At 35.5% G+C, this 16,812-nt stretch overlaps 1 protein-coding gene across 2 annotated transcripts in view; it reads left to right on the forward strand.

Annotated features, from left to right (window-relative positions):
- The first annotated feature begins 2,065 nt into the window (after nucleotides 1–2,065).
- LOC145536432 (plastin-3-like) overlaps nucleotides 2,066–16,812 on the forward strand; it is a 45,484-nt gene continuing 30,737 nt past the window's right edge. For both annotated transcript variants that reach the window (XM_081565780.1, XM_081565779.1), the window contains exons 1-3: nucleotides 2,066–2,150; nucleotides 4,958–5,038; nucleotides 15,215–15,378. In XM_081565780.1, coding sequence (XP_081421906.1) covers nucleotides 4,966–5,038; nucleotides 15,215–15,378 — 237 coding nt within the window. In that variant the 5' untranslated portion in view covers nucleotides 2,066–2,150; nucleotides 4,958–4,965. The remainder of the gene's footprint in view (nucleotides 2,151–4,957; nucleotides 5,039–15,214; nucleotides 15,379–16,812) is intronic.

Here is a 16,812-nt window from a genome sequence, read left to right on the forward strand (position 1 = left end):
ATAATTATAGGGCAAAAGACATAACTTTTCATATATTTTATTTAAAAGGTTCTTAGTAGAACTCATGCCTTATATTTATACATAGCCTCTTAATTACTTAGGCATTGATTTTTTTCTCTTTTTCTTTCATTAAGGATTTGAAGTTGCTGTATAATGCTTTATGGTTTATAGTGTGCCTTCACATGCCATCTTTAATCTTCATCAGAACCCTAGGGAAGTAGTTATTACGGCTGTTTTCAAAGGAGGAAACTGAAGCTTAGAAAGATTAAACTCACTCACTCATAGACACACTGCTAGCAGGTCGCAGAGCCGGGACACTGATTGATCTCTTCTGATTCCACATCTCTCAGTCTTCCTGTGTTAACATACTACATCCTTGGGTGGGGAACAAGTTTGCTGCAAGTATTCAGGATTCAATCAAGGTGTTTATGGGGCAATAATCTGTTTTGCTCCCTAAACCCCAATCTGAGATGTTTTACTTATTTTGAGAGAAAGAGTACAATGAATGCCCTATAAAGAGGGTAGAGCTTTCAGTAATTTTAATTTGTACAGTTTCTAAAAATCTGATGTTCCTGGCAGTCTTCCCTAAATTGTTTAAATGTGGTATTTTCCTCCAGGATAGTAAGTACTTAATTGCTTGATTCCATCAAGTACCCATAAGTAATCTTAAGGACAAACCTTTTTTTATTCATAGTGGGAAAAAAATCTGCATTAAATAGCTAATTTAAATATTATGATTTTTGTCAACTGAGATGTATATTGTGAGGCTTTTAAACTTTACATTGGATTTCTTGTTTTAGTTCAGGTGCTTCAGGGTAGCATTTATTTATTTACTTTCAAATAATTATAAATAAACAAATGGAGTATATTTAAGTGGGAGACTCCTAAATTAAACTATGTTGTTATCCTGAGCTAAACAAATGTTCTTTGGGTAATACATGCGTGTTACAGTTCTTTTAATTCTTAGTTGTGCCTCTTCTTGTCTCCTGTAGCTGAAAAATCTGAGCTATCAGTATAAAAGGGGTCACTTTAGGCTTTCATGATGGTATTTAGACAGGAATAAGAAATTAGGAAACTTGAAAGTGTATTTTGGCATTTTTTTTTAATGATGCATTTTATTAATTTTTTTAAGTAAACGTGTGCCTTGAAATCATTTCTATGAGATGTATGTATTTCCTAATTTCTCAGGATGAACAAAAGTGCTCCTTTCCTGGCCTGCTTGAGATGAAATTAATAATCCTTAAAGTCTTCAGAGTCTTTGCCCCATCTCTACCTTTTATTACAACCGCTAGTTCACTTTGTGTCAAATTATAATTATCTACATCTTTGTCTTCCCCAGATTGTAAATTCTTTGAGGGTAGGAACTAGACATGTAACAGAGGCCTGGGTAAAATTGTGTGAGGATAGAAGTGCATATGTGTTGAGGGTATAAAGAAGAGGGAAGAGATTTCTACCCCGTTAGCCCTGCTGCCTGCAAAGGGGAGAACTGGGAGAGAAGGTTTGATTCAGAACCCACTGGTTAGTGGTTAGCCGAAATGAAAGGTGCTGCAGGTTGGGATTTGGGGTGGGTATGAGCTGGGTGGGAGGTAAATGTCCAGAACCACTTTTTCCTAATTTTCTCTTTTATAGAAGTGATATAACAGTATAAGAATAATATATTCTTTAAAAAAAAAACAACTATATTTTAGATTATTATTGACTCGCAAATTGCCCAAACTAGATGGAAACTTTAGAAATAAAGGAGAGGCCACGTGTTTTCAATTTTCTGAGACAGTCTCACTTTAAACTTTCTGTGCCACTGTTCTGTGTGATGTCATTACTAGAGAGGGGCAATTATTTCACATTGAAAATATGATTACTTACAATATGTGTAAAGAAAATTAGAGTGAAACCTGTAGAGTATTTTGGTAATCAGAAGTGTTGACCATCATATTAGTAAAGTATAGAATATTTTAAAAAGTACCATCAGCAGGTTGCAGGCTAACTTAGGCAAAATCATTTCTTACTCTCCGTCTTGAAAATGACTGCCTTCGTATCCAATTGAAGATATTTCTTTACCCTATAGATCCTGAGACTGCTCTGAAAGGTGTTTTTCATACAGCTTATCTACTGAGAAGTTGTCCATCTTTAGTGACATTTTAACACTAGAGGTAAGAAAAGTTTTATGAACATACAAGTTTTTGAAAAGTCTGCTTTTATTTAATTTTTTAAAAATATGAGTCATTATAAATGTGTGTTGTATTAGGGTGGAAATATAGCGAATAGTATCATATGGTCATTTTAAATCTTTGCAGGGATTTGAGAAACCTGAGTTTGAATTCTAGGTTCTTGGTCTCCCTGAGCCTAGGTTATCTAATAAGAAAAAATGGAGTAAGAATATTTACCTTAAAAGGCTGTTATGAGGGTTCATAGAATTAGTAGGAATATGAATTTATGAAAGTACTGTTTTGTTGAGTCCCTTACTACATGACTGGGACTGTGGTTAGTTCTAGAAGTGACAATGATGGGTGTGCAAAAGACAGATGTGGTCCCCTCTCTTTTGAGCTCTTCTGTATTAAATATTAGGCATCACGGCAAACAGAAGAGTTGTCAAGTAATTTTTTAACTTTTAATAAAAATGTTTAAAAGATAAATATGAGATCTCAAATTTGCTTTTCATATAGTTTTTGAACTTTAACAGGTAACACATTTAGGACAGTGAAACTATCCTATATGATACTATAATGGTGTCCGTTTTGTATATACAAAATGCATAGTATGTACAACACCAAGAGTGAGCCTAATGTAAACTGTTGACTTAGGTGACAATGATGTGTCAAAGAAGGTTCATCAATTGTAACGAATGTATCCCTGATGAAGGATGTTCATAATGAGGGAGGCTGTGAGAGTGTTAGGGCAGGGGTATATGGAAACTAAATTCTCTGCTTTTTGCTCAGTTCTGTTAAAAAGGAAATTTCTTTAAAAAGATGGTGTATGTGAAAGTCGCTCAGTCATGTCCACCTCTTTGCGACCCCATGGACTGTAGCTTACCAGGCTCATGTGTCCGTGGAATTCTCTGGGCGAGAATACTGGAGTGGGTTGTCATTTCCTTCTCCAGGAGTTAAAAAGATTAAATGAGAAAAAAAAAAAAAAAAAGAAAAAGACAACAAATAATCATGTGCATTTCCTTCTGTCTAAAAGTGAATAGGTTTGTATGTGGGGATTTTCCATTGTAGTACAGACCTCCTTTCTCTATTGCAGGAATCAGTCAAGATTTTCTGTAAAGGTACCCTCATATATACTGTATGCCAAGAGGCAAAATAAGAATATTATATTATTAATGTCAAGGATTTAAATGTTGTTTCCACAAATTTTTACTGACAAAATTCAAAAAATAATAAGTATTTGAGTACTTTTTTTGGTACTACAACTGTACTGATGAGAAAAATGGAATTCTTTTGTTATTTTTCTGGGATAACATTTCATTTTATTGAAGTTCAAACATTTGACAGCAGATGTTTATCTGAAAAAAACCTTACTTAGCTTGGGGCCATACAGAAATAAGCAGTGGTCCAGATTGGGCCCATAGGCCATAGTTTGCCAAGACCTGTTTGTTGATTAAATAGGTAAAATAGGGGCAAATCAGAAAGAGTATAAGCTCAAATAATATTAAAAAGTTGTGTACACAAAGATGTGTTGATAAGCATGCTCTTGTGTGTGTTTCTGTATCACAACCAAAAATAATTTGTTTTAGTTGATTCATTCTTTAATGGGGATGATTGGTAGCTGTCGTATGCTCTTATATGAACATAAGGTTTTCCACAGTGAATGACTTTTAAATGACTTAAGGGGAAAAAATGGTAACTATGTGAGATGATAGATGTGTTAACTTACCTTATTGTGGTTAAGTTACTATATTTTCACAATATATGTATATATCAAGTTGTTATGGTGTAGAGCTTAAACTTAACACAATATTATGTCACGTATCTCAATAAAGATGGAAAAAATAGAACTAGCCAGTAAGATAGATAGATGCCAATTGAAAAAGTTATTTTTTAAACATTTATTTATTTATTGGCCATGCCATGCAGCATACAGGATCTTAGTTCCCCCTCCAGGGATTGAACCGGTGCCCTTTGCAGTGGAAGCACAGAGACCTAACCACTGGACCACCAGGGAAGTCCTAAAAAAGTTATATTTTACATGAATCTTTAGTCACATAATGTTGACTTAGTTTTGGCTCATATAACTAAGAATCTATCATTGCTTGCTACCTTGCCCCTTCTTTACATTCTTTGAATGCAGTGTAAGACTTTGTCCTTGAAAGGACGATTGAGAAGTATTTTTGTCTGAGGAGCTTTTGACCAATGATAATTTCTCATTTGTTTTCTTCATTATGGCTATAGCTAGAAATATGGGAACCTATGCAGATAGTTCTAGTAGTTTGCATTTCTGTCTAAATTATCCCTAAAATGAGAGTTTACAGGATTGCTTATAATATATTCATCACAAATTTTTTGTCTTAAAATTTTTTTTCTTCCAGTTTGATAGATACAGTTGACATACAGCATTTGTAGAAGTTGAAGAGGAACAGCAAAATAATTTATATACATCATGAAAGGATTATCACAATAAATTTAGTAAACATGCATTATCTCATATAGATACAAAATAAAAGAAAAAAATGTTTTTCCTTTTGATGAGAACTCTTAGGATTAGCTCTCTTAACAAATTTCACATTATAATTATCATGTTGTACATTACATCCTTAGTACTTACTTATAACTGGGAGTTTATACCTTTTGACTGCCTTCATCCAATTCCCTATCCTCTGGTAACCCCCTACATCTTGTAACCACCAATCTCATCTCTTTTTCTGTCAGTTTGTTTTTGAAGTATAATTGACCCACAACACTGTTAGTTCTTGTTATCTATGACTGTTTTCAAGTCTTAAACCTTTTTGGTTTCTCTTTAGATCTTTAAATGGATGAGATGGCTACCACTCAGATTTCCAAAGATGAGCTTGATGAACTCAAAGAGGCCTTTGCAAAAGTTGGTGAGTTGTTTTCTTGTAGGGTAACTATGGTAAAGCAATGTTTATTTGGCACTAATCAAAGTTATTTCTCTGAAAAATTATGTGAATGGTTAATCAGGAAACTAGTTAAAATCAATGGAATAAAGTTCTAGAAGCCACACTTTAAACTGTGTCATTGCTAATTATAGCTAGTATCTAATATGGTGAAAGGTTTTTAGTCCAGGGTCCCAGTCTTTACCTGGGGGCTGCTGTGGCTCCTGAAATTTGTAGACATATTTTGTTTTACCATATTTTTCTGAGGAGAGGATTTGAAGCTTTCACTATATTCTCAAAGAGCCAACTGACCCCCCAAAATGTTAAGAACCGTTAGATGATGTTGCGTGTGTGTGCGCGCGCGCGCGCGCGCGCACATGCGCACGTGTGCGTGAGCATGCTCAGTCATTCAATCGTGTCTGACTCTTTGCAACCCCATGGACTATAGCCCACCAGGCTCCTCTGCCCATGTAATTTTCCAGGCAAGAATACTGGTGTGGATTGTCATTTCCTACTCCAAGTGATCTTCCTGACCCACCTGGGAAGCCCAGATGATAGTTTACTTTTAATTAACATGGCTTTACTGCCTTTTTCTTGGATGTATTGTGCCTTTGGATGATGCACACTGTTCTACTTTCTTGAATCAGCATATGTATAAGATGGGAAGGATTAGCATACCATTTGGCTTACCTTTAACATCATATAACATGTCTTCAAATTTAGCAGCTATGGAAGCAATTTATAGTATTTACATTCCATTATTTCAGTGCTCAAGTCAGTGAAGATAATGAGAAAACAGGGTAAGACCTGATTATTGATGTGTGTACTCAACAGGTGCTTTCAGAGGGAGAGTATTACTGTTTGGTATCTTCTTGACTAAAGGGTATGAAGTCAAATCATAATGATTTGTTATTTAAACCAGAATCTACTCTTTGACCTGTGTTGGAAACCCCATTAGTGAAAAGTGAGGAAATACACATCTCTTGTTGTTCAGTCACTCGGTCATGTCCGACTCTTTGTGACCCCATGGACTGCATCACGCCAGGCTTCCTTGTCCTTCACTAACTCCTGGAATGTGCTCAAACTCATGTCCATTGAATCGGTGATGCCATCCAACCATCTCATCCTCTGTCACCCCCTTCTCCTCTTGCCTTCAATCTTTCCCAGCATCACGGCCTTTCCAATGAGTCAGCTCTTTGCATCAGGTGGCCAAAGTATTGAAGCTTCAACTTCAGCATCAGTCCTTCCAATGAATAGTCCTAATTTCCTTTAGGACCGACTGGTTTGATCTCCTTGCTATATTCCCATATATTTGTGAGTATGTTCTATGAAGGCATTTGGTAACAACAACATGCCTTGGGAAAGGTAATGACAGCCCCCACCCTGCCCCAACAGCCAGAGTGACTATTCATAATCCCATCAGAATTCTAACTAGGGAAAAATAGTCCTGAGTCTTTAACATGACTACGTATGTGTATGAAAAAAAAGACAGTTAACTTGCCATAGATACCACTTACTGGACTACTCAATGTACTACTCAGTTTAATATTAGATTGATTATGGAAAACAGAAGGTGGTTTCTTGGCTACAAGACTGTTTAAATCACATTATTCTGTAGAAATTGTTTTTTTTTTAATCATTGTTTCCTTTGAGCTTATTGGAGAAGGAAATGGCAACCCACTCCAGTATTCTTGCCTGGAGAATCCCAGGAATGGGGGAGCCTGGTGGGCTGCCATCTATGGGGTCGCACAGAGTCGGACACGACTGAAGAGACTTGGCAGCAGCAGCAGCCTTTGAACTTTCTGTTTTATTTTTATTCATCTTCAGTGTTGGGGACAGCCTATTTTTGGGGGGGTTATACATTTTATTTTTTGAATTTATTTTTAATTGGAGGATAATTGCTTTTCAGTGTTGTATTGGTTTCCGCCTAATTTGTTTTCTTACTGTTTGAATTTTAGTGTGGGTACCTTATTATTGCTATTACTTACTCTTCCAAGGCCTCACCTCCTCAAATCAATGTTTATTATTGAATAAAGGCTTTGTCCTCATGTGCAGAGTCTTAGAAATATCTGTGTGAAATATTCTTAAAAAATTAAAGTTAATGCAAATATTATTTACCTGATGGCACTGTAATAGTGTTGTCAGTAAAAGAGCTTAAATGCTCTTTTAAAGCTGAATGATATAAAAAGGGTTGACCAATTATCTCCAAGGAGGAAATGGGGCTAAATTAGGCTAATGAGGGATCAATTAGAACTTGGACTGCAAGAAAGGGTCATTGTGGAACTACTGTCTTACTTTAAATCATATATCTTGAAAGGTTTAGGGTAGGCAAAGACCTTCTCAAAGCTGAGAGATTGGACCATGAGTCTTATTGAAGTCCTACCAGGCATATATTCCTGTGATATGGAGACTCTTATCACTCTGTATGCTATAAGCAGGAATTCTGGAGTCCAAAATTTCTACCAGTTCCACATAGTATTCTTTGTATTCCCCCTCAGTATCTAGCTCACTGTTGTACACGTTTAGTTTTCAATACATAAATAATTGAATTCTAAGGAATTATACATAGTCTTTTCATGTACTAGGACTTTGTCTTTATCACAAAGGGTCTTTGTTATGAAGATTTTCATCATGGCAGAATTTACTGCTGAAGGCTTTGGCCATTACAGTGTAACACATAAAATTTGTATTTTCCAGCATATTAAAAGCTGTGTATAGTCTTTCAGAAAAGTGTTTAAAGACCCAGCTGAATCTAGATTTTCCTTTAAAATCTTTGTAGTTTTTAGTTCTTATTTACAGAGCCCTTAGGCAACTATCAAAGGTATTATGGAAATCCCTTTTTTTTCCCTTCATTCAGGAAAACTTGATTTTAAAAACAAGCTCCATAACTTATTTTCCTGACAAGGACAATTCTTTCTTATGGGGAGGTAAGGGCGGACTACTTTATCTCAGTTCAATTGTGACAAAATATGGAAATCATTGTATGATTTTCCCCATCTATTAACAATAATAGCCTTGATTATCTCTTTAGAAATTCAGCAAAATCATAGTGTATGGAGAAAATCTCTGTAATTACCACTAATCATGGGTTTTGTTCAATCAATTAATAGTGCTTTAAAATTCTCTTTACTAGCAATACAAATCGAGTACTAAGATTTAAAGTTCTCCTTTCATTCACTTTCTGCACCTGCTTAATGTTAAGTTCCAAGCAGTATATTTTCATTTAATTATTTTCATTTTCTCAATATTTGTTTCCAGTATTTCTCGTTGGGATAGCAGAAGCCTTGGCTCTCATTTTTTCTTACATCATGATGTTTCTGTTTTAATTTAAATGCTGCAAGGCTGCATGAATTCATTCTAAAGAAGAATATATAAAGCTTTTCGGAACACTTAGGAAGTAAATATTTTACCAAGTAGAAAATGTCTTTTACATTCTGAAACTTTAATCTTGTTAGGGAAGCTAGAGGTCATTTGAATGATTACTTGTCATAAAGGTAAATTCATATAATGTAGAACTGCTCAGACCGGCTTTAGTCCTGCAAACACTTAATCTGACTTTTTTCTCTCCTAAGCAGTAGCCACTCTGCTTTAAAAAACAAAACAAAACAGGAATTCTACACTTTTGAAATTAAAGAATAATGGGGTTTCATAAGTGACTAGGAATAGTGTGGGTATATTCCTTTGAGGATGCCCACCAAACTAAGCCAAAATTTTTTGGTTATGGTGATTGTAGCTATACCAGATTTTCTCATCTCAGGAAGTTAAGTGATTTCATGTTACTTGATATTCTCTAGTATATAAAAACCACATCCAGATGATGTGACAAAAAGTACAGTGGTTTCATTTAATTTACTTTTAGCATTCAATAAAATGACACCAGCGCATATTTGTTTAATTATGGCTTAAAAAATAAAAACTACAGCCCAACCAAAAAAAATAAAAAAATAGACCAGTGCTCTTTCACTGTGCTGTCTGGTTAATCATCGATGGAATATTGGAAATTAAGGTCTCAAGATAGTCTGAAAGCTGTGTTTTGACTGTGTGGAAGATAGGTGCACAGATTATAGGTGTGTTGGGTAAGAGCAGGAGCATACATGTATGTGAGAATGTGCGTGTGTGTGTATTTTTTAAGTGGGGAAGTGGCAGCAGGTGGGAAATCATGGCCAATTTTGAGTTGGAAAACAGTTGATAGACAACATTTTTGATTGCCTGGTCTCCAGCCCTCTAATCTTGTCCAGCCTTCAGCTGTACTTGACTTCCACCTTTGGGGATCCACTATTAGGATGAACTCTTCGGTAGCAACCTCTATTCTACTGTTAGCTGGGACTCATTAAACTGCCTCTTATATGTATTTGCTGGAGTGAGCTACCTCAAAAGATATAAGCTGTGAAAGGCAAAATCCGTGTTTATCTAAGCATCTGGAGATGTTTAGCATCTCCCTTTTCTAAAGTTTTAATGCCTGATGAAAGCTCAACTTTATTGCTTAGATCTGAGGATGGAATATAATCCAAATTCTTCTGTGCAAGTTTCTTGGCTGAGTCTTTTAAATTAATATGTTGTGTGCTTTCACAGGCGGTCAGGATCGTGTGTGTGTGTATAAACCCATTATTGCTAGATACATAGATTCCTTTTGTCATTTTTTAATGCAAAAATTTGTGGTGTTTATCAGTTAAACTAAATGGAACTTTTAAACACAGCATTTTGTAAAGGATGTGCATCTGTACTTGATTGGTTTTCTTCTTTAAGTCCTAATGAGCACTGTCCGCAGTGGGTTAGTAAAGAAGTTGCATATGTATTGCAGATGAGGACACACACATATGACCTGTTTATAAAGAAAGACACGAGATTTAGACAGAATCAAGGCTGGATAAAGCAACACACACACACACACAACCTAAGAGTCAAGGGAAACCCAGGTTTTTCTCACTGTCAGATTTATAAGACAAAGTAGCACCCCAAAAGATGCATTTGAAGTGACAGATTACACCACATTCCACCTGGACATGGGCAGTGTAAAACAGCAGCTAAAATCAAAACCACTTGAATTCTGGCTCAGCTTTCTCCAGACAAGTACTGAAAATAGCTTAAATAACAGGATGCAAGGGGAGGGAAAACATTTCCTTTTAAGGATATGCATTCTTGGTGTGATTCAAACTTCTGCAGGAACATGGCTGTATAATGAGTTTATTTACTTTAAGGTTACTTGGGGGGAGGGTTTGGGGAGAGTACTGGCATCTAAAATAATACTTGTTAAGAGCATAATAAGGTTTTGTGCTTTTTTTAAGTGCAGATGTGAATCTACACGTGTCATCATAGACAGACAGACAGACAGAATCTGTTGTTAAAAACATTTAATTCCTTTCTGATGAATTCAGCAGCCAGTATGAAAGACACAGGCCTCTCTGGTACACCCTTGGGAGCATCTTTGTGTGTTTTTTTAAGTATAGCAATTTCTTTAAAAATAGAACACTTGATCCATTTCTTGAAATTTAGCTCTCGACTCTATGCGGGAACTTTGTTCAGTAGTTAGGTGGAGTTTCTTCTCCCCTCCCCTCCCCAGCCTGTCAGTGTCTACCCATGCTGACCATATTTTCTGAACTGAAAAGTTGAGACCCGTGCTTGTAGAAACATTGAAAATTCTCTAAATAATATAGGCTGTATGAGAATGTCTACGTTATCGGGTGGTCAAAAATAGGATGCTGGAACAGAAGAGTTTTCGAAATGCAAAACTTGTTCCACCCCCATGCCAATGGGTAGTTAATGAAGAAGGGGCAAATGAGCCAGAAAGGGCCTCCAGAATATTGACAGCTTTAATGCGAAAATAAAGAACTACCATCATGCCAGGAGGTTGTGATTTCCAGTTGTTAAAACTGTTTTGTGTGTGTGTGTTGGCTGGAGATTGGGAATAAAATTAGCCTAAAACTCTTTTAAAGTAATTGCACCCTGTTTTGTCTTTCAAGTACTTTAGCAGCTGGGAGATTTTCTAAAATTAATTTCAAGCTGCCTTTTAAGGCTCCCTCTGCCTTCTTATTGAAATTAAAATTGTTTTCTTCAAAAGGTATGATTTAGAGACAGAAAGCCTTGCAGTAATTTACTAGTACTAACACTAAAATGCCTTTGATCTCAGGAGGTAGTACAAGCTTGCTCTGCTTTTAAAATATGGAGAAACAGTAGGTAAAATTTTACAAATATGTAGAAGAAGATGACGCATGGTCAACTATTCTTTTCCCATATCAGGAAAGATACAGGAGAGAGATTCCAAGTAACTCCAGATTTTTATAAGGATTTTGAAGCCACAGTTTCAAGTAAAAAGCAGACGTTCTGTCTGATTAATTCTGTATCTTTGGTGTCTAGCCCTGTGCCTGCCACAGAGTAAGGACTCGATTTGCTCTAGAGGTTGATTCATGCTATGCAAGTGCACAGTTTTTCTTAATAAAGTCGAAGCAGGTTTCTACATTTAGAATGAGAGAGAGGTCCTGACCTGACAGCCATCATTGGTAGTCTACTTGGATACTCCTTGGTGGGTGTGTTCACTTAGAAAACCAAATTACAGATCTGAAGGCTGCTGGATGGGGACAGAATTAGAACAAAGGGGGAATGAGATTGAATGCTATTTAAGGGATATTTCTGTTCTCAGGGTTTCCTGACGGAGTGCCATTCAGTCTATCAGTGCTATTTCTTCATTTTTTGCTCATTGTTGTTTGCTTATTTATGTTTTTAAAATGCTCATTAGATTAGAGCATTATTTTCCTGGTTTAATACTTGAGGATCCTAATAAGAACCTACAGTGTATGCTACTCAATATTCTGTAATCACTTACATGGGAATAGAATCTAAAAAAGAGTAGGTATATGTATATATATATATATATATATATATATATATATATATATATATATAACTGATTCACTTTGCTGTACAGCAGAAACCAACAACATTGTAAATCAAGTATACTCCAATAAAAATTAATTTAAAAATACTTCAGGATCAATGGTTCTACAAAAATAATTTTTTCCCTCTGCTTATTCTATGCAAGGTACTGTGCTACATACTGGGGTTGGAGAAAGATTTAGGAGAATCTTTATCAAGAGATTTTTACAATCTCGTAAGATTGTCAGGTAATGACAAATTCATATTCCTCCAGACCCCCTTTAAAACATTTCTGTCCATTGCTGAAAGCATCTGTTATTACTTCTCTTACTTCAAAATGGTATTTCCACATGTGGTTATTTTATGCTAGTTATATTTTAGGGTGGCTATTTCCTGGCATCTTTTAATCACATCAGTGAGCTTCTAATTAATGCTCAAGAGAGGTTATTTCAGAGAGGGTGCACACAAGTGGTAGTTCCCCCATTGCCTGCACCTCTCTTCTACCTAAAGCAAAGAAACTGCCAGACAGACTAGACTCAGTGCCTTTGTCAGTTTCATGTAGCTTTGAATTCATTATAGTTCTCCAGCATAATAAATACAAAAATAAATATCTCTGCCTTCCACTTCTATTATATCACTGAGAATACAAAAAGAACAGCATGCTAGGTCTAAGATGGAGTAAGTAACACAATTAAATTATGTTCTGGTATGTCATTTCAGAAGTCAGAGGAAAGTCAGAGCATGTTTTAAAATATCTTTCTATCAGAAATTGCTAGCGTGGACAGAGTTTCGATAGTCAAAAGGAATATGCCGTCTCCTTCTCTATAGATATAATAAAATGAAGGAATATGGTGGTTGGATACTGAGGTTTAATAATGGTCAGAATGCTCTTACTCTATATTTGTTTTTCATGTGTATGATGGTTTTTTATCTCCAGTTTTTAGAGCTAAAAGGGGATCTTAGAGATCATTTGATCTCTAAGATCAAATGAAGCCCTCCTTTTACAGATGAGAAAACTATGATCTGGAGAGATGACTTGGGAAAATTAAATGTAGTTAGAGCCTGTGTCACATTACTCCCTCTTGTTGTGTATGCTGTGTATCTTTCACTTTGTCACACTCCCTAGAACTGAGTTGTCTTTTTGCTTTTTTAAAAAAATGGGAGAAACAGATTGGTATGTGCATGGGGAAAGGTGTATTTAAACCCAAGAATTTCATTCATCAGAAGTTGCTAAAATCCTACCACAGTGCTATGTGGATTACTTTGTCCTTTTTAGCAACTGCAGATGTCGTTGCTGGATTAATTTCTGCATATAAACACTTACTAATAAAGTGTTTGATGTATGGCCTTTTATACATTCAAAGCAAAAATAGTGAAGATGTGCCCTAAGGGGAATCAAGTACTTTATCTTGAAGGAACTATTAGTGATTTTCAGAAGTGTTGGGTACTTTAGTGATGATGCTTTAAAAGTATGATTATTTTAATTGATAGATTTAAAATATGGTAATCTATGCTTAAGAATATTTGACTCTAGAATCATATACTTCATTAAAACTAAACATAACAATTTCATCAGCTTTCAGTTTATTAGGGAAATGGTTTCATACAGGGGATTTAATATTTTAATAATTGGCCCACACTGGCTAATATCAATTTTGCTTCGATCATACTTAGAAGAAAATCCAGAGTGTGTACCATGGCCTATAAGAGCTTCCATGATCAGTTCCCTGACCTCCTCTCTCATTTTCTCCTTTGCTCACCCTGCTCAAGTCATACTGGATCTTTGCTGTCCCCGAAACATGTCAGGCACACTTCCACATCACAGACTGCATTTGCTCTTTCCTCTACCTAAAATCCACCCCCCACAGATAGCCACATGATTCACTTTCTTACCTCACGTAAGTCTTCATTCAAATATTACCTCATCAAAGTGGCCATCCTTGATGATTCTATCTAAATAGCACTCCCACCATCACCCATATCCCCCTGTCACTATAACCCAGGGTTCTTCAACGTCAGCATTATTGACAAGTTGAGCTGCACAATTCTGTGTTGCGGGATGGGAATGGGAGTGGGAGTCGTATGCACTGGAGGATTTTTAGTAGCATTCCTGGCCTTTATGCACTGAATGTTCCATGGAGGGCAAAATAGCCCCTATTCTAACCCCTTACCCTCTTTATTTTTCTTCATAGCACTTATGCTATATGTTACTTGCTTATTAGTTGTCATGAGAAGGTGAGCTTTTGTCTAGCAAGACTGTGTTTCATTGGTTGCAGTATCTCCAATCTTAGGAATGGTATCTGGTGCAAGTTTGTTTTATTTTTTGTTTTGGTACAGTTTTTAAGTAATATATCAAATAGATTAACTTCATAGTATATCTTCTTGAATGGTATTGGCATCATCTTGAGCCATTTCTCTATTCAGATTGTTTCCCTCTATTATAATTAAATTTATATACGAAAATCAGTGGAGGAGCTAAGCAATAAAAAGCATTTCTGAACATTTAAGTATATGAAATAGTTGGTGAAAGTCCAACTGTCTTTACTAAAAAATTACACCTCAGGACATTAGCCCTATTTTCCAATAAATTAACTTTTAGCCATTGATCAGTTTTTTTTCCATTTTTAATTGTTTCAGAATAAGCATTATCAGCACTTAGATACACTCTGTTAAAATTATGAAAGCACAAAAATTTTTTAATTATTTGTAGACTTCATTTAAACATTTGCATTACTTATGACTGCATTTATTTTTATGAACTCTGTATTTGTTTTGTATTAACATTTATTTACATTAACTCTTGAAAACATTGGCACTCAAGAAGATAGCATAATTTCAGGTGTTCTATATAATATAATTAGCATTAATCACAAACTGTTATCTTTGACAGAGAGGAGAATATGGATCATAAAACTCCTAGATAGCTACAGTAGGAATTGTTTTATACCATGGCAGTGTTTTATTGGTGTATAATCTATTCTGAAGTTCTGTCAACTTTATGATTTAATGATAATTTTATTAGAAAACTATGCTTTCCTAATATTAGGGATGCTATTTTTAAGCTAAGCTACATATACAGTTCAAAATACAAGAAACATGATGTAAGCCATGCCCTTTCAGTTAAAATTTGCATTTCCCTTTCAAACCTCTTTAGGTAGCAAACAATAAGAAAGGATAATATTGTATTTAGCTGAGCTTATGAACTTTAAGCTTTAAGAACTGAGCCTAAAATGAAGAAAAATACTCTATAGGTTAACTTATTTCCTTTTTTGCTTGTTCTCCCGTATCAAAAAGACCTCAACAGCAATGGATTCATTTGTAACTATGAACTTCATGAGCTTTTCAAGGAAGCTAATATGCCATTACCTGGATATAAAGTGAGAGAAATTATTCAAAAACTCATGCTGGATGGTGACAGGAATAAAGATGGGAAGATAAGTTTTGACGAATTTGTTTATGTAAGTATGTGAAAACCTACCATTATTAGAAGTAATGATTGCTTCTTTGTCTTGTGGGGTCTTTTAGTAATAAGTCCTATTAAGTTCCTAAATATATCATAGTAGTACTGTTATAACTAATAAAATTTCTCTCATCTCACCCACTACATTTAGTTCATTCTTTTAGCCATTAGAATATCTTAACAAGAACTGAGAAAAAAACACTGACAGAATCAAAAATATAACACTCTGCTTACTGTGTAAGGTGAACAGTCTCCTTAGGGGGGCATTATTAAAGGACATTGTTCAGGTGTGAAATCACATCCTTGAAGTGCTCTTTCTATAGGTGAACAGCGTAGTCCCGAATGTTAATGATACACCCTGACTCACAGTCTTGGAAGCTTCCTGAGTTCAACTTTCTGATTAAAAACATGTTTGCTAATCTTGTGGTAGTAGTGTTTAACTGTACCATTTTCCCTAGGATGATGATTTTGATAATTAAAAGTTAGAAGCATATCTTTTTAATCCATTGGAAGAGGCAGTTAAAATTCTTGTTTTCTTCTCTAGTATCATCAAATACTCTTCAAGGTTAGGGGCTGATTTCTTAATTCTACCCCCAAGCACCTAGTGTTCTATACTCGGTGCTTAGCGAGTGTGTGCGTGGTACTCATTATTGAAATTTAATGCTTTTAGCTGCTAGCTAGTGGGGTCAAGATTTTTCTGGACATAGGACATTTCCCATCCATATTCACTGACAAAGTATTTGAGATAGATATTAAAGAATAGCTGTTTCCTCAATTAAGAACACTTTTAAGAGTTCATCATTTTTATTATTCATTTAAGACTGAGTTTGACTAGATCTTATTTGGCATTCCTTATGTGTATTACAGATAGTAATTAGTGCCTAATATTATCACAAACTTCCTAGCACTCCTATCTTTTCTAGGGTTCGTTTTTGCCCCAAGACACCTGAAATGATAACATATACTCCCATCAGTAACCACAGCTCAATACAGCAAGTGAAATTCTGATATATTTTCTCCTATTAGAATTAGCCCCTTTAGAACACCTGGAAAGTTCCAGAAGCAAATTGACTAAGTAATGATGTCTGCTGTTCTGATAGCATTTGTCTGGGGGCAGAGCAGGGAGGAAGGGAGCATTACTGTTTTAAAATGCACAAGGGTCAGAATTATAATGCTATTATAGTTCTTGCCATCTTCTTTTGCAATACTGACTTCCTCCCCACCATTTTTTGTCTCCAGTTATTGCCAAAGCCTTTTGTTTTAAATCCTGTGTTCAATAGTAAGTTGCAGTTGACTTGCAATGTGAGCACTTGCATGTCCTCTGATGTATAACTTGGCCCTCTTGTAACTGCATGTTTAATTGTGAATTTAAAGCAGCTTAGAGTGGTGGTGAACTACGATTGCTTACTTTTGATATAGTTTGCTGCTCAGA

Source organism: Giraffa tippelskirchi, chromosome X, assembly GCF_054371585.1.
Source record: "Giraffa tippelskirchi isolate mGirTip1 chromosome X, T2T-mGirTip1v1.2.pri, whole genome shotgun sequence".
Lineage (NCBI taxonomy): Eukaryota > Metazoa > Chordata > Mammalia > Artiodactyla > Giraffidae > Giraffa > Giraffa tippelskirchi.